Here is a 25,689-nt window from a genome sequence, read left to right as displayed (position 1 = left end):
CTTGTAAAATAAAAAAAATAAAAAAAAAGAATATAGTGAAAATATAAGTTGTTATATGACTGCTTCGGTCTTCCTCTTTGTATTTCCATCATTTTGGCCCCAATATGTCACTGTAGACAAGACACATTTTTTTTTAATCTCAACGATAAAAAAAAAAGAAAAGAAAAGAAAAACATTTAAAATCATTCCGTGGTCAGGGACAGCCCAAACTGTTACAAACATCTTATTGAAAAATAAAATGTTAGTGATCACGTGGCAAGACGTTGCGTTCTGAACCTGCTAAAACGAATATTTCAGAGCAGTAAAAAAAAAAAACAAGTCCACTGATTTAAAATCAATATGAATCTACTCGTTGCGTGGAGTTCTCATCAAACTCTCATGTAAATCACTGTACTTTAGTGGGGAGTATTCCTATATTATAGAATAAAGAATACTTGTCAAGTTTCATAGAAAAATATCAATTATCGCCGTAATGGGAACACAATATTTATCTATATAGGGCAAGTAGTGTTCACTGTATGCAATATTTCAGATTCCCTTTAATTTTTCTTTTTTCTTTTCTTGTGCAATGGTTTGGAGCCACAAACTAAACCTCCAGCCATGAAACTCCACTCCGAGCGGCAGTTTCAGTGGACGAGGCGTCGCCGCGCCGCCAACTCTGTTCATTCTTCAATTAAAAGTGATGTCAGATCCAGGAACATCTTTTTTTAATATATATATATATATATATATATAATAGATGAAAACAAAACAAAACAAAAAAAGAATTGCTTAACATGAAACTGTGTTGACAGATACTTTCCAACATTTCTGTGGGATTTTCCCCATCGGAGAAGTTTCCCCCAGCAACCGTTTTACTACGAACTAAACTAACAAACAACTACACATGAAGGGTACAGTGAAAACAGGGACAGTCACTCTATAATACTCACCTCCACATCATGCCAGTTCTAGTCAAAGATTATTAGTACTTCCGCTTATTCAGATGACAAAAACAAATGTATAAAAAAAAAATCAAAAAAAAAAAAAAAAAAGAATCAAATGAAGCACAGGAAGAACGAACAAGTTAGTGAGAGAATCAGAGGAGCTGCAGAATATCTAGCCTAGCCAACTGACAACATGTTAAAAACATTTTTTTCTTTTTCCTCATTGATGAAAATGTATTCTATGTTTTAAAATGCAATTACTACAGCAATTTTTTTTTCTTTCAGGGGGGGGGTGGGTCGTCAGTACGGGGTCGTGTCACTGAGAGTTTCTCCTGTATTGACTTGGTGCTCCGCCGACACCGAGACGTCCTCCTCCCCCTTTTCTACCACCTCTGCTTCCGCCACTTCGCTCGGCGGTTGAGAGTGGTTGGGCAGGGCGCCGTCGGGCTGTGTTACGCTTTTGGATTTGTTTAGCGACCCTTTGGGGCGCCCCCGCTTTTTCTGTGGGCCGCCATCCTCGCTTTTCTTGGGACGGCCCCGCTTCCTCGGGGGGCCGTCGTAGGGCTGCCGCGGTGCCGCCGGCGCGCCTTTCCGCAGGTGAGCGCCTTTTTTGGACTCCGACTTGCGGGGCCGACCGCGACTCCGGCGGGGAGCCGCCGGCGCTCCTTCCGGCGGGTCGACGCGGGGGTACTTCCTCGGTCTGCCGAGCGGCTTCCACACTTTGGGCTTCTTCAGCTCCTCGGGCGATGGGAGAGGATACTTCCTCGGCCTCCCTCTCTTGGCCGGCAGCGGGTGTAACCGCGGCCGCCCGTGCTTCTTCCCTTTCGCCGCTACTTTCCGAACGCCGCCGTGCGCCTTGGAGGCGGCGGGCTTCTTGTTCGACGAGCCTTTGGGGCGACCTCGTCCTCTCTTCGCGGGCTGCGAGCCGCCTGAGAGGGGAATAGTTTTTCTCGGTCTCCCTCTTCCCCTTCGAGGCGTCTTTGAGACGCCGTTCGAAGAACTCTGCGACAACACCACTTTGATCCGCCGGCCTCTACCCGACCGTGGCGAGTTCGAGACGTCATCGGCTTCTGTGTCACCGTCACTCAATTCCCGCTCCAGCCGGGGTTTCTTGTTGAGGGAGCCTTTTGGCCGACCGCGTTTCTTCGGTGTGGCGCCCTCTTCCCCGCTCGTGGAGCTTTCTAATTTGCGCTTCACGGAGCCTTTGGGACGTCCCCGTTTCCGCCGGTCAGTGCCACCGTTGGGCAAGTCAGGAGTTTTCTCACCGGCACTTTGACCGAGGGACTTTTTTGGCCGGCCCCTTTTCCGCGGAGACTGTCCCGTCGTGTTTCTATCACTGTCCCGTTTCTTTGACCCTTTTGGCCTGCCTCGACCCCGAGACTTTGGCGCCGGCTCGTCATTGTGGCCGTGTTCCACGCTGTCTTCTTCCGTGTGTGTCGTGCTGCAGAGTTTTGGACGCCCCCTCCCTCTCGGGGCCGGTGTGCCATTGGGATCATCTGAAGGTATGCTGACCGCTGAAACACAAACCTTAAGCTTCTTGGAACCTTGCGGCCTCCCCCGTCCCCTTTTGACTGGAGTTTTGTTCGCCTCGTCGACACTGGCGTCCACTTTGTTGCTCACAGCTTCTGCTTGTTCGCTCTCCGCCATCGCAATTTCTTCCTCCATTTTGCCGCCTTCAGCTTGGAAGCACCTGGACATTCGACAGACAAGAATTATTACTGGCTTTAAATTATTAATGGTTGCAGATCATAAATATTCATAATCAGCTTTATCAATATGAACTTCAGTACAACTGTAGATTTTGAAACAGCTCAAACTCAAAGTGTAACATTTTAAACAAGTATTGTTGGTACACTGACGCAGTGGCGCCCCCTGCCGGTGGAGAAGCAGGTTTTCAGGGTGGACAGACGCTGCTGTGGGCAGAAGGAACCTCCGGCTCAGATCTAACGGAAGGGGTCGTTGTGGCTGCGTCTACTATCTGGATTACAATCTGGTAACGGCGGGAAAGTGAGCCGAGCTGGGCGTCCCGTCAACACTTCTCTCCGCTGCCCGTCAAACTGCTCTTTCAAGCTGCACATTTACAGAGCCAAACCATGGAAACTTCGAGAAAACCATGCAGACACAAAGCGCCCACAGCTCCAGCCCAACGAATGAAGTTAACATTATTAAACAATGTCTGAGACTGAGGAGCAGATTGTTTTCCAGGAGATAGTCGCCTTCAGTGAAAAGAGTGGCCGGCGGCGTGGAGCAGATTAAACTGTGCAAACAGCCGAGTGTGCGTCTTACCTCAAAGAGGCTTCTCGCGTCTGTTTTATCGTATTTTTGGGGAATAAAATGTGGATTGCGCAGATGTACCGCGAAGAGAAAGTGCGCGTTTATTGTTGCTGTGATGGCTGTTCAAATTTCACACCGCTTCCGGACGGCCGTGTCCTTCTTCCAAGTTCCGACAGAAACTGCAGCTCGAATCTTCAGTTCCGCTCCCGCAGATTTCATTTCCACTCATAAATTGTTTAGCGAAGATATTATAACCGCACACAGGGCAACATTGAGCTCATTTAACAATATTCACCAATGGAAACAATTACCAAGAAGCAGAGCTTCACTTTAATTTCTCCAATGCGGAATAGAGGAGCTCAAAGCTGCTGTTAAGATCATTAAATCAGAAATGTTAAACTGGTGGTCTGCGGGTCTCATGCAGTTTTTTTCCACACCATTTGTAGCCCAGGAGTCTATTCAGAAAAAATAAATAACGGGTTTCAAACAAAACGGAAGGGTTGTTTTACATTTAACTCTGAAATTTAAGCTTTGATATGAAATATGGAACACTACATTTTGGGGGCACTTTTGGAGGTTTGCAATAATAAGAGAAAAATATGGGGGATGGCTTCTTTATGCAGGATTTTTGTTTTACCATTCATTTCTGAGGAGAAACCATCCATCCATCCATCTTCAATGCTGAGAAGAGACCTTGATGTAGAATTAATTTGAGAGTAAAACTTGAATAACTTAATTAAATCATGTATTTTCATTCTTGAGTTTGTTATAAGTGTATTAAATAATAGTGTGGTTTAAACTCACCCTCACACACCTGAAGAGCTTGTTTTGGTTCCACAGTTTTTATATATCTTAGAGGTTCCTGGTCACTTTAAGCTGTCTGGTAGTGAACCAATTGTTTGATACCCCATTCATCAATATTGCTCATTCCTATAACAACAAAGAATAGCTGGCTCCTCTACCAGCACGTCAATGTTAATTCACTTCATTTATAAGGCAAGCTTTCTCACAATCTTTAGAACGTGAAAGTTCCTTACAGAATCAACAGCCACAAATACAAAATACACTCACCTGGAACAATTGCTGCATCTTCCAAACAGCAGGTTGGAGTCCCCATTTGCCCCTCAGAGCTGCACTCATGCTTCATGGCAGTGATTCAGTGTGACAGTGACTCTTCTCTGCCCTCTACAGACTAGTTTGTACACTGGAAAAACTAACCAAACATTCAGTATTCATTTCACAGCAGGAACTGATAAATAGAGTTCACTGTCTTTAAAAAAAAATCTATCTAAACATCCTCATTATAGAGTACAGATTGTAAAATGATAAGACCTTTGAAGCATTCACCAATTTTATTACGAATACACAAAGACTGAGGCCGAACATCTGTGACATTCTCACGGAAAAATGTAATATTATTATATCACATAGTTCCACAAATTCCCCTCGAAACCTCTTTTTGTGTCACATAAGTTTCCTGCAGCAGAATATGATTAAAATTAAATGTAAACTACATTTAAAACAGTTTCTACATGTCTGCATGAGAAGATGCGAGGATGAACGCTATAGCTTATTGGCAGTTGACTGGAGGAAAACAATGCCATTTGTAACAGTAGGACGTAAATCACACTGCTGCTTTCTACAGGTAAATCACAATCAGGAGAAAACACACACTGTGACAGTCGAGTAGGTAAACATGTAAACATGTACGAGTTGTGTGGGTGTTTTATGAGCTTGTCATTTTTAATATATATAATTAAGGAACGATATAAAGGGCATAATTTAAATCTCCGGGTGCAACTCAAGTGTACACACACACACATGCACAGTAAGAATAACATCCAACAAAGTGTTTTATTATTTAATTGAACAATCTCTACACTGATTTTCCACATGAACAGATGGAACAAGACCAAATAAGAGTGACCATTAGTGTATTTAAAGCACAAGAGATGGAAAAAGTACATAAAAGATGTCTGCTACTGTGAGTTTCCAGGAGCCCCGTAGCTCAAAGTTCAAATCCATTTATTATTTAATTTGGGGTCACGTTGATGATAAACAACAAACTATACTCAGACCGCCCTGCCGACACGAAGCTGAATGCATCGCTGTAAATGAATAGGTCAAGAAATAATTAGCAGAGCACCAAGTCACTGCAGCAAAACAATCCCCATCATTAAGGGTTCAGTGTGAATTCTCAGTACTTCAGATTCTTCCCACCGTCTACAGACGTGCTTGTTAGATTAACCGGTGACTCCAAATTGCCTGTCGGTGTGTGTGAGTGTGTGTCTCTTTGTGTTAGGAGCCGTTAACCTGTCTGAGGAGCAGCCTGCTCTTTTACCACAGTCAGCTCCGATGGGCTCCAACTCAGTGACCCAAATCGTCCGGACTTTGTACCTTTTTTTTTTTTTTTTCCACTCTACTGTGGAAATTGAGGCGGTATGTCTATTTTTAAAGTTTCACTGTACACGTGTACCTGCACTGTCAATGTGCTCTGGAGCTCTGCTTCCCATGACAGTGATGTAAATTAGCGAAGTCAGGTGTCATTTAGATTTGGCCACGCTTGCCTTTTCTGTTTTGAAGTTAGACAACCTAAGTTGACTAACTTGAGCAGAAGAGCAATCCAGCCGCAAAAAAAGACAGAGCTAATTATTATTTCTAAGCGGTGTAAATGATTTCTAGAAGAAACGCCAATGATGGTGTGCAGATGGGCCTGTCGGAGAAACGGAAGCACAAAAATTTTTTTTTATGACAATGACGAGTTTTGATTTCTTCATTTATTAATTATGAAAGCAAATCCTATAATATGATCAGTTACATTTAGTGGAGGTTATTTTTGTTTCGACAAAGACGCACATATTGATGAAAAGGTTTTTTTTGGCTCATGGGGGGCAGAACAAGATGAGGACAAAGTGATGAGGTCAGCGTCAAAAGGGGAAATCGCACAAAGAAGAGGAGGGAAAAAGAAATATGCAAATGTGTTTTTTTGGTGTGCGAGGAGACACGGAGAGATGGAGACGCCGTCGGTTCGAGCGAGTGAAGGAGAGAATCCAGGAGAAAATGACAGACATGGCCGGAGGAAAGGAAAGGAGCGTTTGAGAAAGACAACCCCTGAGACTGCTCACTGAACCCGCTGCCCCGTTTCAACCCTCCTCCTGCTCCTCTTCCTCCACCCCCCTCCCTCCCTCCCTCCCTCCATCCGCCAGTGTTCTTTGCCATGGTTACCAGACAGGGCTCCCAATGCAGCCGGTTAATGTGTTTTTCAGCAGCAGGAGCGAGCTGGGTACTAATGTGTCTCGGTCTGTCTCATGCACAATCAATGTCAACTGTCCTGGGATGCACAAACACACGGCGGGCGGCGGAGCCAGGGAACACCGAGCCACCCGGGCTGAGTGTCAGAGCGAGATGGCTGAAAGAGGAGCACGTCACTTCCATTTATTCACCTGAGAAGTTCCTACTCCGGCTCTCAGCGGGGGCCCCGGATCACTACCCGCGTCAAAACGTTTACCTCCCGTCGGATTCCTCTGTGGATGAGCTTCACGTGTCCCCCCCGGGGGGAGGGGGGGGGGCTGTGTGAAATCAGGACAACCGCAAAGTCCGATTGATGTATTTTATTCGGTCGGTCGTTACACACATCAGGAGGACGGGATGCAGATCATTTATCTCGAAAAAAGTTGACAACAAAATAGCAGGAAAATATTTCAGAGTAAAGTTTTTCATGCAGTAAGCACAAAAAAAAAAAGCATCTAATTATAATACAGTCAATAAAAATCTTATCTCACACAAACACCTGAAGGGCGTCAACATGTCTGCATCTGATTCTTCGCTGTTGTATAAGAGTTCTCTGCAGGTCTTGAGTGTCGCTGTCAGTCTCTGGAAGCAAATTGAAAAATCTCTCGTGACTCATAAATCGGGGTCATGAACCTTTGGCTGTCTTTTTTTAAATTATTGAAACACGAATGTATTCAGAGCACAAAGCCGGCCAGAATGTTCTGCCCCCTTCCAAAAAAACAAAAAAAACAAACCTGAAAAATATTTCTGTGTCTTTCCGTGATTAGAGGAAAAAAAGTTTCTCTGCAGACTAAACGTCTCCTCTTGTGACCGTCCTGCAGATTCACAGTATGATGTCATGTTTTGGTCACAGCGTGTGTGTGCGTGTTGTTTGTTTCCTCGTTTTCTCAAAGGACAGAAGAGCGAGCTGATCTCCAGACGTCTGTGCATGCGAGCCTTGTTCCCAAGGACCTCACCTGTGACCTTTCATATCATCACAGGTTAAGGGTCTCAGGGACAAAGGACCACGCCAAGAGGAGCGTTTTGATTTCCATCTTGCCGGGCGGCGTCGTGCTCCGGCTGAGACGCAACACCAAGTCCTGGGGAAAAAACCACTGCAATCTGAGAGGTTTCGTACGAGACGACCTATGCCTCACCCTCCAGCCGTCTTCACGTGTATCAATATTTCATGTAGATTTTTAAAGGTAAAAGTCCGTGTCGTGGTGACACCCTGAACATCAGAATCATTTTAAAACGACTCGATACGTCGCGTCTGAGAAAATGTGCCGTTAAAAAAAAAAAACGAGAGACAATTTGTAACGTCACTTGAAATTATTACCATTGTTTGTTACCGATGCCGACGGGAGTCCGACATGAAACGTATCGTTCGGACGCGCCTTGCAACGACCCGGGCTGGATCACATCCTGTGAAAACAGAGAGAGATTCGGTTAGAGGACGCGGCTTGATAAATGAAGATAAAGTTGCTGCTTTTCATTTGACTGTCTTTCCTCCTGACATAGCCAGCGCCTGGTGCTGAGTGCAGGTCTGTGCTGCAACGACTGTGAGACAACCTGATGCCCCCTGCTGGCAGACAGATAGACACACACACGCGCACACATACACACACGCACGCACACACGACGTAGAAATCAGGACTTGCAGAATGGATGAAGTTGCAGACACAAAGCCAGTGTGAGTCGTCCGGCTCCGACATTGCCCTTCGCTCAGTGCACGTGCACGTATAGTTGACTCTCCTGCTTGTGCAATGTTGCACTTGCATGTAACGTCCGCAGACAGCTGTGCCCCGGAGCCCCAGACAACACTGTCGTCTTATATTTCCTACAGGCCTTGTGATCTCACCGGATTATGCAATCACTCCCCCATGACAACGACGTTCAGCCTTGAGGGAGCGACACTGATTTAACTCTCCTCCAGACGAAATAAATGTCACACAAAAAAAAAAGCCTGACGCTGCAGATTGCCACATGAAGAATGCGACCGGGGGGACTTCAAACGAAACGCTCCAGTTTCATCAGACGTGAAATCCGTCCGCGCGGCGGCTCCCGTCGTCTGCCGGCCGTCCGGAACGCGTCCCGGACTCACAAGATGCGTCGCCAGCCCGCACGCGGGCGAGCACGCCGCGCCACCGGGGCAGCACGGTACACGCGGCGATATGCCGCCGTGTGAGAATCTACTCTGCCTCCCCATTTCCTCTTTGTCTCTGCGCTTTGAGATTTCTCCTCTGCCCCAGTTTTATGAGCTCCTCTGTTGCTCTCTGAAGCACCAGAGACAAAGAACGCAGGATGTGAACCGGAGGCTGGAGGGAGGAGGACGTGAAATATTCCCAATAATCTCTTTTAAGCACAATGAACGTGACGATGGACACAGATGAAGGAAGATGGCGGGTGGCCAGGGGAACCGCCGGTCTCAATTTGTTAAGACGTCCCGTTCAAGTCATTCTCAACTCACCCTTTGCCTTTGCCTGGTTTTGCTCGCAACTGCACGCACACACACGCACACACACACACCTACTGTATGTCCATGTGCACCACAACAAGTGCATGTACATAAAGCAGGTGCACGCTCACAGTGCAGCAGAACACACTCTTACGATGAGTTATTGATCCATTTTCCCTCTGACCAAAAAAAAAAAAGAAAAAGAAAAAAAAAAACTATTAATCCGGTGGTAAAAGAAAATAAGGTTTGATCAAATCTATCCTGCCCCATCTTCACAGTCTTCCTCTTTCTGTGAGCGTTCGCACGAGCGGCGGCAGACTGAAACAGCTATTCCCCTCTCGCTACCCCTACATCTCCTGCTCTCCTCCTGTTGTCTCTCCTCTCCTTCTATCCCTCGCTCCGGCTCCGGCGCCGTCCCTGGCTCTGCTTTCTGCCCGTTTCCCGCTGCCAAGTCACATCACTAATTCTCCAGGCGATTAGAGTCCGAACAGGCAATGTCTATGAGACAGGTACGCCGCGCACACACACACACACACACACACACACACACACACACACACACACACACACACACACACACACTGATTCCATTATCTAGTGCAGCACCAACACCCCCACTTCCACCACCAACAGTGCTGTGACCCCCTCCTTTCATAAATCTGTGTCACCTACATACATCGCACACACACACACACACACACACACACACACACACACACACACACACACACACACACACACACACACACACACACACACACACACACACACACACACACACACCGAACACTTATGCAAGCATGCAGTATCTCCAGCCATCGTTCTTTCTTCTCTTGCTTCAACACTCACTCCCACTCTGTCCCCGCCTCCCCTCATCCCCCCCACTCCCACCCCCTCTTTCTCCCGCACTCTCTAACCCCCTCATATTTTTTTTCAGGCGTGACGCCCTGTCTTGCCTGGAAAAAAAAAAGAAAAAAGTCTACGTTCACATGATGCCATGTGTCTCTACGTGGGTGTCTATTACACTCTGTGTGTGCGCGCGCGTGTGTGTGTGTGTGTGTGTGTGTGTGTGTGTGTGTGTGTGTGTGTGTGTGTGTGTGTGTGTGTGTGTGTGTTTGAACTCCATGCATCTGGAGGATTGCGAGCAAGTCGATGTGCTGTGCGGGAGGGAGGGAGGGAGGGGCAACGTGTGTGAGGTGTGTGCTCACATTTGTCCTCGTGCACCGCTGTGCACACGTGCATCTGTGTGAGAGTGAGTACGAAGGCAGGGAGGGGGGAGGGGAGGGGGGGGGGGGGGGCGGCGTGGCGGCGGAGGGGAGCCTGCAGACGGAGGCTGTGGATTTTACACAGCGCGAGGATCAAAGCCACAGCGAGCCCAGGGGTGATTAACCTCCCAGCCGCTCTGACCACAACACGGCTGCTCTCCTTCCATATTTCATTAACAAGTCCACACAATTCACCGTCAATCCCGCCGCCTCAGACTCGTACGGTAGATCTCAACCTGTGACGTAATGCAGGTTAAACTTTGGCGGAGATTCTTCTCAATCAACTTACACCACGGACGAGAAAGCTGTCAATGGTGCTTTTTAAATCACATTCAAACGGCAAACAAAGTGTCACGCGAACGCTGGCAATGAGACAATTCAGCCGTTTGAATGCTAAATAACTGTATGAGCATTAAATGTGGAAAAACAAGTGCGGGGCTCGGCCACCTCAGATAAATAGCGGGGTGGCAAGCGGCTCCATTGTGACGGCTGGATTTCCTCTTGAGTTGGAACATGCCTGGGAGTCGTTTCTTTGTGTGCGCGCAGAAAAGAGCAGTGCTCGGCAGAGATTGCTGATATGTGCTCTTTTTCCCCCCTTCCTTGCCGGAGCACGGCAACGCAATGCGGATACTGGGTGTCTGAGCCACTAGCCAGACACACTGGGGGACAGAGGGGGAGGGTGGGGTGGGGTGGGGGGGAGTGGAGGGGGGGGGGGGGGGGGGAGTAGGCGGAGGCAGTAAGCAAGTTCACATACATCCTCGCGCTTCAGGACACGCTGATTCCCAACGTCTGGGCACACTGTGATTATCTGCCATGACTACAGAGAGCAGCGCGTTCGCACGGCGCTCGCTCTTCACTTTAGAGATTTTTTTTCTCCCTGCCTTCCTTTTTTGTCAACTGACAAAAGACGCACTGAAAATCGCAGACGTCCCAGTGTGTCTGCGTACAATAAAAACAAGAATCATCTGTGAATTACACACCGGTGTGAAATAAAAGCCAAGGTGGAGGCGTTCAAGATGCTGATGGACAGAAACTCAATGCACAATGCGACCGAGCCCGCGTAGAACAACATGCATTTTTGCAGGGACCCCCGATTCTTTTGAGACGCTTCCACACGCCGAAGCGCAACGCCGTCTGAAGACACATTCTGTGGTCGGCATGCCAAGAAAGCACGGAGACAAACCACTATTGATAGCTGGCTCGACACCCCGTTAGACTGCACCAAATAACAAATCAAAGAGCACTGCAGAGCAAGGTGGGTAAATCGATGTGTGGATTAGCTGGACCTCCACAGCACAGACTGATTAGTATTGCACATCTATGAGATTCTTCTTCAACACCCAAGCTGTTCGGTAGCTTAACTATTGTGTGACTATGACTGAATCTAAGGAGAAGTCCTCATTATTTCAGATCTGGTAATGTCAGAACATTTTCATTAAGTAATTCAGTCAAATTGTAGTTTCGAGGGCCTTTGACTCAACACACACACACACAAAAATGCATATATTTTCAGTAAAACTCTAATAAAAGACTGCTGAACATAATTGAAAATGTTGTGTAATTCATCTACCCGCCACACTTTCTTCTTTTGATATCTCAGAAGGGAACAGCCAAGGGTCAGCTGGAAGTACTCCCTTCAAACTTTCAGTCCTTTTGTCTTCACACTCACCACATCAGAGGACGTCCGGGCCGACGGCATTCACGCGAAGTCTGGGCGACTCCGCAGGGAAAGCTAGAAGGTTGTACAGTTATCTCCAGGCTGTTTATTATGCGAAACCATACAACCAACTACCTCACACTGCAGAGCGCCGGCGCTGGGGTCAGAGCTGGAGTCTTTTCTTCCTTCATCCAGGCACAGATCTGTCTGCCCGCCTCTCATCTGTCCGTCCCACTTCATTCAGGATCTCATGAATTCATCACAGGCTCACACCTTCCCTGTTTGCCTGCACTTTGCCCCCGGTGACATGCAACAAGAATGCAGGTTGCCTGTAGAGTTTTTCCACTATGCTTTGAAATAAAGCATTTTTTTGTGGCCATGTCTCCCTCTTGTGGGTAGACTCAGTACACCGACGCCCCCCCCCCCACCCATCAGAGGCCAACGCAGACCTTCACTGTCTCTGAATACAAAGACAAGCACTTAACCTGCAGTTGCTCACTGTAGGCGTCTGCCTGACCTACTTCTGCAAGTGGAGCTGCTGGAATCTTCCGTATCCTCAAAGATTCGATTCAGCTCCACTGAGCACTCGTTTTCTGTTTCCCAGAGGTTAAAGTCTGATACTCCTCTACGGCGGCTGCTGTTCGACAGAGCCAACAGTTAAATTCTGCTCCTGCCATCGTCCCTGAAGACAAATTATAAGATATGACCTCTGCAGCTGCACCAAGGAGCGTCGTCTCTTTGTCTACGCGTCACTGGTTAAACTCCTGTGTACCGCCACAGATATCCTTCCAAACCCTGCAGAGGCATATCCTGACTGCTTCTTCACCCACCCGCTGGAGCGTTTTGAAAAAGACAACAACCTGCATCAGATCTTAGAAACTTAAGACATTTTCCTTCACATGAGACAAAGAAAAGCAGCGAGCAGTTTATGTTGTGGTTGAAATTATGACTTCATTATTCAGACCAGTGAACCTCTGCTGTTTTTTTTGTTTTGTTTTTTTAACTGTTCATTTGAATGACGACATTTTGAGTCCTTGAAAACAGCTTCCACCATGGAGTGTTGTGGAAAACTACGAAAGGAACTACCAGCATATGTGCACTGTGCATCAAAATCAATGTTTTGTTGTTTTTTTTTATGCACATGCACATTGTCAATCGAGATATGTGCAACGAGTCGGCAAAACAATTAAACACGGTTAGTCAGCACTTAATAATATAGTGTTTTATACTTGTTAAAGCTGCTTCACGGCCTCTCTTCAGAGCTGGAGAGCTCTCAGACAGCAGCAACTCTCCTCGCCACGATAAAACAGCACAGTTGAAAATGAAGAAGGAATAAACAGCACTGTGGCAGTACTTTCATCCAAATAATGAAAACAAGGTAAGGATGTCAGAAAATATTTTTTAAATTGTTCACCCGGATCAGCTCTTATCCTGCCTGGTCAAAGATTTAACCTCCAGAACACAAAGAGCCTCGTACTTCAGCTCCATCATAAGAACTGGTTAAAAGCTTCAAAGGGCTCTGAATACACCGACAATATTTTCATGGAAAACGTTTAAAACTAACTACAAAACACACCAAAATTTGACTTGTTTCACTAGTGGTTCCCTGGAATCAATATAGAACTCAGTAGTAAGGAATGTCCCCAATCAAGGACAGTAACAATTATGAATTCAAGCCCACTTTATGAAACTGATGGTTTCAGCTCAATAACAGATTTATAGACATTTCATATTTTGCTCAGTCATTTTTGTGAATCATTCACAACACCAGCGCTGGAATTAAAGTCACTGGCACTTTGCCCTGGTTAAAGTTTTGCATGCTGCAGGTTGAGTGTCTCTCTGAATGTGTTTTTTGTTCCCCACACTGCCCGAGTTCGAATTTATTTTTTTCAAGATTCATCCAAATACAATTCAAAGCAATATATTTCCTTTCTGTTTGTATAGTGAGAGTGCGTCATTGTGCAGGCCTGCCTACAATTTGTCATGAAGTTAGTTATATCGTCACCTTGTTGTAAAAAGGTGCAAAAAAAAAAAACACTTTTCTGGACTATCCTTCAAATGAAGCATCTCACACACGCACGCACGCACGCACGCACGCACGCACACACACACACACACACACACACACACACACACACACACACACACACACACACACACACACACACACACACACACACACACACACACACACACACACACACACACACACACTCTCACTGCAGTCCTGACAAGAAGGCACAGCGAAATCTTTATGATTCTCTAAAATCATTGTGGCCTTATGTTTCGGAGCACCGAGTTGTGAAAGTTAGAAGGTTTTGAAAATTGGGGGCTCCTTTTCATTCATTTTTTTTTTTTTTTTTTTTTTTGCGAGTACAACTGAGCGCAATCAATTCAAGGAGAGGCTTGCTCAGAGTGTGCTTCATTATCCGCATGTGTGTCATTACTGAGGCGCTGCTCTGAGACTGCAGGCATTTCGCTCCGTCGCCGAGGTCGGGGCAGGTTGTGTCAAACTCATTTCTGTTCACTGGCCACACACAGACCAATTTGATCTCAATTGGGGCCCAGGAACCTGAAATTTCTGAAGAAAAGAGGAGAGATCTGAAATAATAACACATTTTATTTGTACTGCACGTTACATTCAGTAAAAGCTTGTCTGCAGAGGTATTTTTCTTCTGCATAATATTGACCAAAAAAAAAAAAAAAGGGCTTGTCGCTCCTCAAAACACACAATTTACACAAACATCTCCTGAAAATGTCCACAATTTGAATTATTCAAACGTTATGGTCTAAATTTCTGTTGCCACAATTTTATTGTAGAAACTGCAATATGATACAAATAATTTAAATGATGGGAGTTTTGATGGAAGTGAATGTAGCGGAAGAAAGATTAAAAGAATGAATGCTGAATGAAAAAATGACAAAAATTTCAAATTGTCAAACTGTTTTTATATATTCTTTGCAAACATTTCTTTTTTTTTTAAAGTTCCTGGATTGGTTTCTATCAACTATTTATCTATTTCAGAAAGGGACCGTGAATGTATTTGATATCCAGGTAAATTGAATCGAGTACTTGTGCAAATAAATTTGTTAAAAGTTGCAAACACTATGAATAGTCTTTGACAAGATTACTTTGTATTTTCACTTGTAGTTAAACATAATTTAAAGTTCACGTTCTGAAAGGCTGCGTGTTCCTAAAAAGGCGAGGCTGAACTTGTGACGGTGGATTAGTGTCGAATGTTACGTAATACCATTACAGCGATGATGAAGAACATGTGGCTGGGGCCGAGACCTTTATATTAACACGGGCAAATTGTGTGAAAGATGTGAAGTAATGCTGCAGAGGTCTGGCCTCCAGAAATGACCATTCTCCCCAACGGCCACACACAGGTCCAATTTGAGCGGGGGGCACGGTGCAAACATTAATTTCTCCACCGATCTTCTAAAGACCGTCCTATTAAGTAGTTATTCGTATTTCTTTCTACCTCATCAGAAACTCAAGATGGTGTCAGACACCGGTGTACATTAAAACGACAGGGGCTGATTTGTGCCGTTTAATAAACCACAATCAGGGTGATCCAGAAATTGGTGCATCGTAGAACAGTTTCCAATGCGGCAAATAGAGATCTAATGGGTGAGTAATTGGATGACAATTTGGAGTAACAGCACTATCCAGTCAATCTCCTTCATTATACTCCATAAATAATGGGGTGCACCCACACGTTCGACATCTCGCCGAGGTGATCTCCTGCAAAAGCAGCAAATTGGCTGTTGTTAGCAGTCAATGGCTGTGTTTTGACACTGCTCCTGTGTGCCTCAAGGACTCATTGATTACTTGATAGCTGCTGCACATGCTGAGTTGCTGGGCCTTCTATTCAGACCTGGTCAATGTGCCATAGATGGAGGAGTCTGAAGACGAGCAGACAAGTGGTGTATCACCAGGCCCTCCAAAGGTTACTCACTCTATTGCCGGCTCCAACCACTGCTGCAAGTCAACGAGCATGGGCCACACAGGTAGATGTGTGTTTAGGATCATGCGCGTCTGTGATGGGTCTTGTCCAATTCCATTAACTAAAGATTTAACATCAAGCCACTAATAAAAGGGAAAAAGAGCCAACTAAGTATTAACTTCAAAAGGCCCTGTTTTGGCAACACCATATGCTTAATAGAGACATTGATTGTGTGCATTTTTTTATTTATTTTTTTTATTGGCGAGCTTCCAGATGCAAACCCATTCACCTCGCCTCTCTCCACTGCCCTCTGCCATTCTAAAAGCCCACCCTCCACCCACCCTTCACTTTCTTTCTTTCTTTGGCCGTCCTCCCGCCTCTCTAAGTGCCTCTTATTTGTCCTTCATCGCTGAACATTTCATGCCTCAAAATCTTTAACAACTTTTCTCTTTTTCGCCCCCCCAAGACAATCTCTCTGTTCATGCCAACTGAGCCCCCCCCCCCCTTCTTTCAATCCCCTTGATTGCACCCCCCCCCCTTTTCTTTTTTTTTTTTTTTAACCTTTCTCACCATCTCATTGGCAGTCGGATCACGCAAGCATGCGGCATGGTTGTGCCAATGCCAGCTCTTTGCCAATCTGCCTGGGCGTGTTTGTGTGCCAGAGGATTCTGCCCCTGCACCAGAGAGTACGGATGGTTTATAACACCAAACTCTGGTTGGTGTCGGCTCAGGTGAAGCCTTGAGAGACTTATAATTCCCCCTCTCGAGAGTGAGAACAAATGAATCGCGTTGGACCAAAAGCACCGAACAAGCAAGCGACACCTAAAATCACCATAACTGAAATCTGGCTCTGCTAAACAGTGTGTGAAAAAAAAACACAAAAAAAAAACACAAAGACAATTACACAGACCCAACTTTTAATTCAAATTTGTGGCAACATTTGTGCCACACGAAAGCTTGTGGCCAAAGCGCTCATTAAGTACTCAGCATGAATCTTTGTTTCAGTGTTTTGATCACTTGTGCCAAACCCTTCAAAAGTTCTGAGAAGATAACCTTTTGGCAAAATTGCAGGGAAGTCTTGTTGAGATGACAGGTAAATGCCACTATAACTGCAAAATACAGCCTATACTGCAGCAGAATACTGGTTATATAAATAGTAGTTAAATAAACTACCACTGTGCCTGAAACAGTCAGTGAACCAGATAAAACTGCAGCATTTGGACGACCGGTGGTCTAATTTCATCAGCAAGTTCACACACTGTTCATCAGCTCAATGCAAAATGTGATTTTTTTTGGCAAGAGGTGGTTTTTTTATTTGCATTTTCTAAAAGTGATAGTTTCACATATCTTTGGAAATTCTGTGCTGTCTCAATTCAAATTCATTGTTGTTGTTACATCCTACAATGGCGCTTTTTTGTTGGTCTTAGAAATACGTAAAAAGATGTTGATCATCATACATTAGGCTGATTTTGGCCGCTTCACTGGCTCAGGTGTTGAATTAAAACTAAAAGAAGAGACGAGAGCATTATAAATGATCCTGTTATTTTTTTTACATTTTGCTAAGAGCATAAAGCTCTCTTTCAAATTCAGTTTTTACTTTGTTCATGCAGTGAGAGCACCACAGATGATTTGTGAAACAATCCCAAACAGAATCAGTTATATTCAGTGTATATTAAAACCTATAAAACTTTACTGCTACCTAAATGTGATGTTTATGGCATGTATTTCAAATGAAAATAAGAAAAAAGAGAGAAAAGGGAAAGGAAAAGAAAAGAAAAGAGAAAAAAAAAAAAGCAGAACATTTATATCAAAAGAGCATAAAACGGATCAACAGCCCAGCAGTATGAAAAAAAGAAGAACACTGAAGACCTCACTGTTTTCTACACAAGAAAACTACCACAAAACACAAGTGAGTGACTGACTTGGAGAGAGAAAATTAATGAGACGATTACTGAAGCCAAGCCCACATCTGCCTCGCAACAAGCCACTTTGGTCAATATATATATATATATATATATATATATATATATACATATACACACACACATATGCATATACATACACATATACATATACATATACATATACATATACATATACATATACATATACATATACATATACATATACATATACATAAAAAAAGACAAAACAAAATGATCTTGACTCAGCCATTGACGATGGAACAAAGAATTCAGGTGGCTCTCCGCAACTCGTTGTCTTTGAGAAATGACGCACAGACACTAAGGCACCACCCAAACACTGTTGGGGCAGAGAGGAGTGAAATCTGCCCAGTGACAGCAAATAAACTGGCAAGTGCCAGCTCAACAGGAATGCAGACAGCGGTTCTCAAACTCAAGGCCAAGGGCCACTGCCGGCCCTTTTCATGTTGACAGAGGGACGCCGCCGTTCAGCTAAACCGAACTGTTTGTTACTTGGTGGATAGTAAATAAAAAAAATCCCATCAGAAAAAGACATTATAGCAAGAGTCAACATGAAAAGAAATTCTATGATGGGAGATGCAGAACTATGAGTATTCTGAGAAAAACAAGCCTTGGCATTGCCCTCACTGGAGCAAGTGCAGCCATTATTTTCCGACTAAATTTTATAGGAGAAGCAATGTAGAGACCTGGGAAAGGTCTAATGCTCCTCCTCTGTGCTTCTGAAAAAAACATTAGGTTTGACCGAGCGGTGAGGACTCAGACCTCTGATCCTCACTGGCGTTAATGCACCTCCTGAGTGACAACTCAGCCTGGTGCAGGACCACTATAACCATCAGCTTCTCACTAAAATAAATTATTAGCTTCTCTCAAGACAGAATGAGATTCTGTAGTGCAATTTCTCCCAAACCCCCCCTTTTCTCTCTCCTAGTACCTTATTTACAAAGGCAGAAAGCGTTGCCATGGGAACACACTACCAGGCAACCTCAGTGGCTTGGCATGATGCCCAATGGTTGCTAGGGCACTGTTGTCAATGGCTATTGGGTTGTGTGGGCCAGTGTGTGTGTGAGTAGGAGAGGAGAGGTACATTTGTGTGTGAGTGTTCACAAATGTGTACAGTGCACGCAGCAGATTCAAGTATATATTCATATGTATAAAAAAAGTAAACTCACAATTTATTGTTCTGCTTTTATAATGGCAGCTTTTCAATGCGTCCAGTACGTCATTATTTTAAATGATATGTGCCACTTTAAATTGTTTTTTTTTTTTCTTTTTGCCTGTTTGACTCGGTAAGTGACAAATGATGCCTGGCAGCTCTTGTGGGTTTACGCACTCATTTATTTCTTTGCGAAGCGCGCGTTTGTCAAAGAGGGAGAAAAGAAAAGACCGAGCCGTTATGTGAGGTCCCATTTGCAATTACATTGAATAACATACAATGATGGCTCTCCAATTTAGCCTTCCTCCAACAGGTTTCAATGGGTTAAACCGGTCGGGATTCTTTATAGCGCCGACAATTGAACAGTTTTGTTTGGGAACACACTGTCAGTTGGGGAAAACTTGCGTTTTATGATGAGAGTGAAAATAAAAGAGACAAGAGAAGAATGAGAGACTGCCAGAGATGAAAAAAGAAGCCGAGGCACATGGAGGTGTCGGTGTGTCTGTACATTTGAAGCCCCTGTTCTCCATCACTGCCTCTGATCTATCAAGCGCTCTGCTTTGCTCGCTCATTTGTGTCTTTGTTGGGAGAAGCGGGGAGAAACAGATGTTGTCAAAGCGTTTTACCTCACGACTGGGATCGCGCTCCGGCTTTTTCCCCGTGACTCGTTCCTCGCTGCGGAGCCTCGATGGTTGACCGTGGCATTCCTGGAATCAGCAGAGCACCATGCAGATTATTAGCATACCACAGGATAGGAAGGGAAACATCAATAAACAACGTGAACCGAGAAGTTGGGATTTGAAAAACACGATCGAGTCCGTCACCTGCACACGGCTTTACATCCCCTCTATACATGGCAAAGAGTTCACTTGTTAAATCTTAAGCTTAAACCCAAACACATTGATCAAAGAACATAACAAGATCAGTAACTCATAATGGGTCACAGGAACAGGGAGGGGAATACTGACATTTAAAACAGAAAAAGCACCAGGCAGTGTAAAACGCATTAACAAAGTGGGACATAATGGTGAGAATGAATACTCTGCTATCAACAAAGCATGAATGAGAGGGTGGTACAAATATACATGTAGACTGAAGAAGCTTAAAGACAACGGCGATGAATAATACATCAATAACACTGGATAAGGCAGTCCAATGTCATAAATTAAGCAGCAGTAAGCCAAACAAATGCAATAATTAAGACACGGCAACACAATGAAAGAAAGACTGAGATCTGTGGCTTTTGTGTCGCACTCATTCACTCCCACATGTATGTATACATCTATATGTTCTCTTAAGAAGAGCTTAGGCAGAGTATTGCCTGTGGTGCATCTTATCTAATATTACCAGGAGGAAACAGAGCCTCTCTCCCCCTTCATCGCCCCCCCCCGGCCCTTTGAACTCGAGCCGCTTCTGGAGATGCAGTCTGACTGAGCACAGCATGTCCTGAAAGGAGGTCAGAGGGCAGGACAAACAGTCTGCCGCCATGGCAACTTGATGCCACCAACCAAAAATGTAGAAAGGGCCTGGTGGGCCTGTGATAAAGTTGGTCAACCTATCACAGCTTGTTGAAGATGGCGAGGTGCCACTTGGATGGGTTTTTATTGGAAAAAGAAAATCCTGTGGCGAGATTAAGACCCACTGATCCTGGTTACATGCAAAGGCCTGATTCATTTCATTTCGCCAGAAGCTCCAGTGAGGCAGAAAGCGACGGCAACTTTTTTTTTTTTTTTCATTCTTTTAAAGCTTAGGTTTAGCTTAGGCACAGACCTAATATTACCCAAATCTTCATGTAAGCAAAGATGATCGAACCACGCAAACAAATCATCCCTTTGAATACCCACACCAGACACACCATTACTACCCAGCAGGGTGTCCAGTTAACTCACTGCGAGTCAGTGTTTAGATATTAGTTACCTTTTGTTTGACCTCTTGACTGGCACAACCATCTCTATCTGCCAACATCCATCTCTCTGGCTATATACTCACAGGAATACTATTTCATGCCTCAATGCTCAGATGCTAAACAATTCATGTTGTTTTGTTCCCCTCACTAATTATATATTACTGTACCAACCCACAAGTCATTTCCTATTAATGAATATACATTTTTATGACCCGAACCATCAGATTTGCGTGTTAACCGGAGTGTCTGTGAGCCTAGCAGCGTGAAGATTCCGAGTTGAGTTTAGGAGTTCGGTAACGTTCAAAACAATCTAATTGTTATTGTGTCCTCAAACCACAACAGAAGTCAAGTGATTGTTGAGGATTACGAACAAAACAGCACTAAAAGGCAGAATAAAAAGGCATGCAGTTAAAGTCAATAGGGGCAAATGTTTCTTAAATTTACAAATAATAAACATTGTGAGTCCTTGTTGTGAGGCATTCAGAGTGCCGCATTCATCAAGTTCAAAGAAATAGAAATAATACGACCTATTGAAAAAAATACAAAACCGAGAAATCTCAGCTTCTGAATATCAGGCCCACGTTGGCATACAGAAGAGGTAAAATGTTAAATTATCAGTTTTCAGCTCAGATTCTGATAGGAACATCCTGAGAGAGCAAGTTATTTGTGTACTCTGGCAATTCGAGGAAAACATGGAATAATGCCAGAAACATTGTTTAAATAGCCTCAGCGCTCATGTTGATAAAGCTATTTCTGTACAAGTGTGATCTTTGTTTTGGTTTTCGGTTTGTTTTAATTGGACAGTGTATCGCACAAGTATTTAAAAAGATATTTGCTATGAAGCAGTTTTAGGAAAGCCAATTTAAGAAAACAGCCTCGCTTTTAACCTTGATTGATGTGACTTGATCATTTTATTGGGAAGCCTCTAAATGGTTTTCAAGCCAAAACTCAATTCCTGCCACTAATGTCACCTTGGCTCATCTACCTCTCTGAACAATTACGACCAATAGGAATTCATTTCATTTGTTTGTGCGAATTCAGCAAATCTGGGAAATGAACCGCAGCTGTAATCGTGTCGCCTGCCAGTGGCCGCCGCGCACTGCCTATGTTTTCATCTCACTGCTGAAGTGTTGGATCAACACAGAATCCAGGTTGCTCTGTATGTCATTAGCTTGCCGGGTGCTTGAGCCGAGACCTCTCCAAGCCGTCGTGCTTTTCAGCCTCTGAAATCTCCCCGATCGAGTGTGTGACTGCTGGTGTGTCAGCCTGTGGGCATGCGTGCATATTAACCTTCAAAAGCAGCGAACATTTAACAGCCTTTAAATTGACGTGTTTTTTTAAAATTTTTTAAAGCCATTCATTCTTTGGGTATATAGGTGCACGTGCGAGGCTTGTGCGAGACGCGCATGCGCTGCATCTGTGGGCTTTTGTGTGCACGGTGTGTGTCCTTGTGTTTGCTCAATGCGGCAGAGGGTGGAGTGGCAGATCAATAGGAAACAAATGAATTCAGATCAATATTAAGCCAGGGAGTGAAGGAGAGAGAAGGAGAGATTGAAAGCGAGTGAGTGGGGTGATGCACCACAGCAGAGGAGGAGGAGGAGGAGGAAGAGGAAGAGGAGGAGGAGGAGGAGGAGGAGGAGGAGGAGGAGGAGGAGGGGTGCTGCTGGGTTGGAGGGGTGATGTGTTACCAGCAGCACAGCGACTAACTGCACACTTGGGAAAGACCACTCATTTCTACAGCCAAAACCTCAGCGCTTTGAGGTCATTGGCGGTTAAAATGGATGGCTGAGCGAGGCGGCGTGAGGGCAGGAGACATGAGAGGGATTGTGCACAGGAGGCAAAGACGCCACTCCTGCTGCACCGCTGGTGGTCTTCGGTGGACAGTGAGGACGCAGGCTGTCAAACGACGTTGGACTGCTGCACCGTCACAACATTTAAGACAAATCCTACCAGCATTGGAAATAGAAATCCACATATTTACATTTTTTTTTGGAAGACCTGTGTTTATATGCTTCTGAAAAAAACAGACACGTCTGTGGCACGTTGTCAAAGTTACAACTGTACTGTATTCGTTTCAATTAAATCTCATGTACGGCATGCTGATAAATCTTAAGGTGTATTTTCTAATTTAATTAAGATAGATTTTTGTTCATCCTTAATTAGATTCTTGTAACTAAATACACAAGATGCATATGAATAAAAATATATATTAGTAAGGATTAACAATGTATGAGTGTACAACAAGCAAAACCTTGAATCATTATGTAAAACAATAATAAATGTAGACACATTTGAGTTTGTTGTGATGTTTATACAATGCACATTTTAATAATACGACGACTGATAACTGAAACAATTTTGAGACAATAATTTAAACATGGCATTATGTGAATAGGAGTAATGAAATATAAATGGTCATTTATTTTGACAGATCGATTAATCCTATCAAGATCTGTGATTATTAAATAAAGCCTTTTTTTTTCTTTGTTTAATATTAAAATAGAGATGCCAGCATGTTTATACAATTTGTATTTGTTATGTTGTGTCCAGTGTATGTCCAGCTTGTGTTCTGTGTCGTTCAGCCTAATAATAGACAATCATCACAGCTGCCTCACTGGTACGGTATTTTATTTTTACACTGGAGTGGCACATAGTTTCCCAATTTGTTCATTGTCAGAAGCAATCTGATGATAAGTGAGGTGAAGGGGCCACGGCTGTAAATAAGCAAACCCCGGCTCAGATCTCACAGCAGCAACATCTGCCACTGTGCACACGCGGCAGCTGGAGTTAAAGTCAACTCTGACCTTTTTACTTCTTTCCTCGGTCTAAATAACAAATTTCGTTCTCACCGAGCGTTATAAGATAAGAAATCTCCGCCGAGCTCAGATTTAATTCTGACCTTTCAACTTCCAACTCCCCGGTTGGAGCTTGACATTTGCAGCCAAACCTGCGAGGACCCGACATGTCCAGATTGGAAAAGGGCTCGACTTCTCACGTCTGGTTTCTCAATGTTTGACTGCGAGCGATAGAACACCCTGAAGCTTGGCCTTCTTTTTTTTTTGTATTACTCTCTAAACAGGTAAAATATCAATGTGCAACAAATTAGATTGAAGTTATCATTTGCCTGTGCATTGTTTGATATTTAAAAAAAAAAAAACCAACAACATTGAAATTGTGCTACGAACAGAACAAAGACAGGGAGAAACACGACAATAATCAAACCGTTTTATCAAAGACTTTAAGATGATTGTTCTTTTAGAAACGAGTTTGAAACTTTGAAAGCTAGATTTTAATTGTGCTTCAACTTGAAAATGTGAATATTGAGGACAGGATGTGGACACACTTATCTCTACTCAGCTGCCTATCTGCACATGTAAAGGGCCTTCAGAGAAACCTGAGACACCGGTCGAATATATTCGTCTAGACTGCGACCGAAGAGTCACCAGAGATTTGATTGCCTATCACATTTCCACGGTCGTGAATATTATTTTGAGAGGGGGGGGGGGGGGTGATATACAGTATATGAGATGGATCGCGGTAGTGTTGATGTCTTTTTTTAGCCCTGTCAACATCTTTTTGTTTATAAATCAGTGCTACACGTCGCATCATTCATGATCTCGCTTTCCTTGATTAGCATCAGAGGCATTATTGGAGCATAATTATTACCATATTTAATCCATGCCAAAGAAACAGGAGGAGTTTTTTTTTTTTTTTTGCTTTGCCGTATCACCTTGAAAACATAAGCGAGATTGCTCAGCGTTGTGTCGCAGCTCATCTTCAAGATCAAAGCATCAAGAACCATTTGGGAGTCGGAGCTCAATGTGACTTTGAAGTGATAGTGGCAAAAACAAATACGTGGCAGTTGAGTGCTTGTGAACGACCACTCTCCACTTCCAGCTCAAGGTTCCTCAACTCTTGAGATGGATTCCAACAATAAACGTTTCAATTAGCTCTGAGTGCCGTATTCATAATGCCGTCGAGAAAATACCGCCAGCTGTAAGCCTCTTGTTTAATTGTTCAGTACACCTATGGCAACGGAGTTTCTTGAATTCACCGCGTGGCCTTGTCGGTAAAAAATGTTATACTATCGCACATTAGCTAATCGTTATGAGTGACATACTGCACATAAGTGAAGAGCATCAGGTGATATTTAACAGCCACTTTCACTTCACTTTCTAAAATATGATCTGATGAGGCATCGCTCAGATGTTAATATTGACTAGTGTGCGTCGCGCAAATTGGTATATCCGCAACTGGAATGGGATATGTGAGGTTTAAGTAAAATAATAATAATTTTAAAAAAAAGAAAAGTCAGAGAAAATCCGTCAGGCTTCAATAAAACTCTGCTATTCTTTTGAATGGAGAAATTAAAAAGTAACATAAATTATTTAAATTGCATATCAAGTCATATTAACTTCATTTATATGACTTTACCTTTGTTTCTGGTTACCAATGTAAAAACTAAACAATTGCCAAACAAATAATTAATAAAAGAATCAAAGCTGCACATTTCAATTATTCCAAAATTAATCTATCGTCTCTGGAAAAAGATTTAGTGTTTGTTATATGAAAACAACTGGAGTTGGTTTCTGATTTATTCATTCACTACTTGTTTTTTTTCTTATCATACATTTTTGACAATCTTTGGCCATAATGACATGAAGCTTTAGATTATTTAGTATTACCACCTTCTCTGACTTCACAATCGCATGCCCGTAACACTCATTTGCATGGATCCAACGTTTTCTGTACCAGTCAGGTTGTCGATCAAATATCTTATTGTTGTTTAGTGCGTCTCGGCGCTACCTGAACGCCGCTTCCGCTCGGCATGCGTCATCTTAACTTGCATATTTTGTAGCGCTCAACGGGCCCAGTGGAGCACAGAGG

The 25,689-nt window shown here is 43.9% G+C and overlaps 1 protein-coding gene across 1 annotated transcript; it reads right to left on the bottom strand.

Moving 5' to 3' along the window:
• Positions 1-1,226: 1,226 nt before the first annotated feature.
• LOC308144503 (uncharacterized protein) lies at positions 1,227-3,343 on the bottom strand (the record flags this gene model as incomplete). The annotated part of the gene is made up of 2 exons (XM_080515627.1): positions 3,213-3,343; positions 1,227-2,616 (listed from the first exon to the last, which is right to left on the bottom strand). Exon 2 carries the CDS (start codon positions 2,589-2,591, stop codon positions 1,227-1,229), a length of 1,365 nt encoding a protein of 454 aa, XP_080371753.1. The 5' UTR covers positions 2,592-2,616; positions 3,213-3,343.
• Positions 3,344-25,689: the final 22,346 nt, after the last annotated feature.

This window comes from Blennius ocellaris, assembly GCF_963422515.1.
Source record: "Blennius ocellaris genome assembly, chromosome: 20".
Classification (NCBI taxonomy): domain Eukaryota; kingdom Metazoa; phylum Chordata; class Actinopteri; order Blenniiformes; family Blenniidae; genus Blennius; species Blennius ocellaris.
This window is presented reverse-complemented; position numbering and strand designations above follow the sequence as displayed.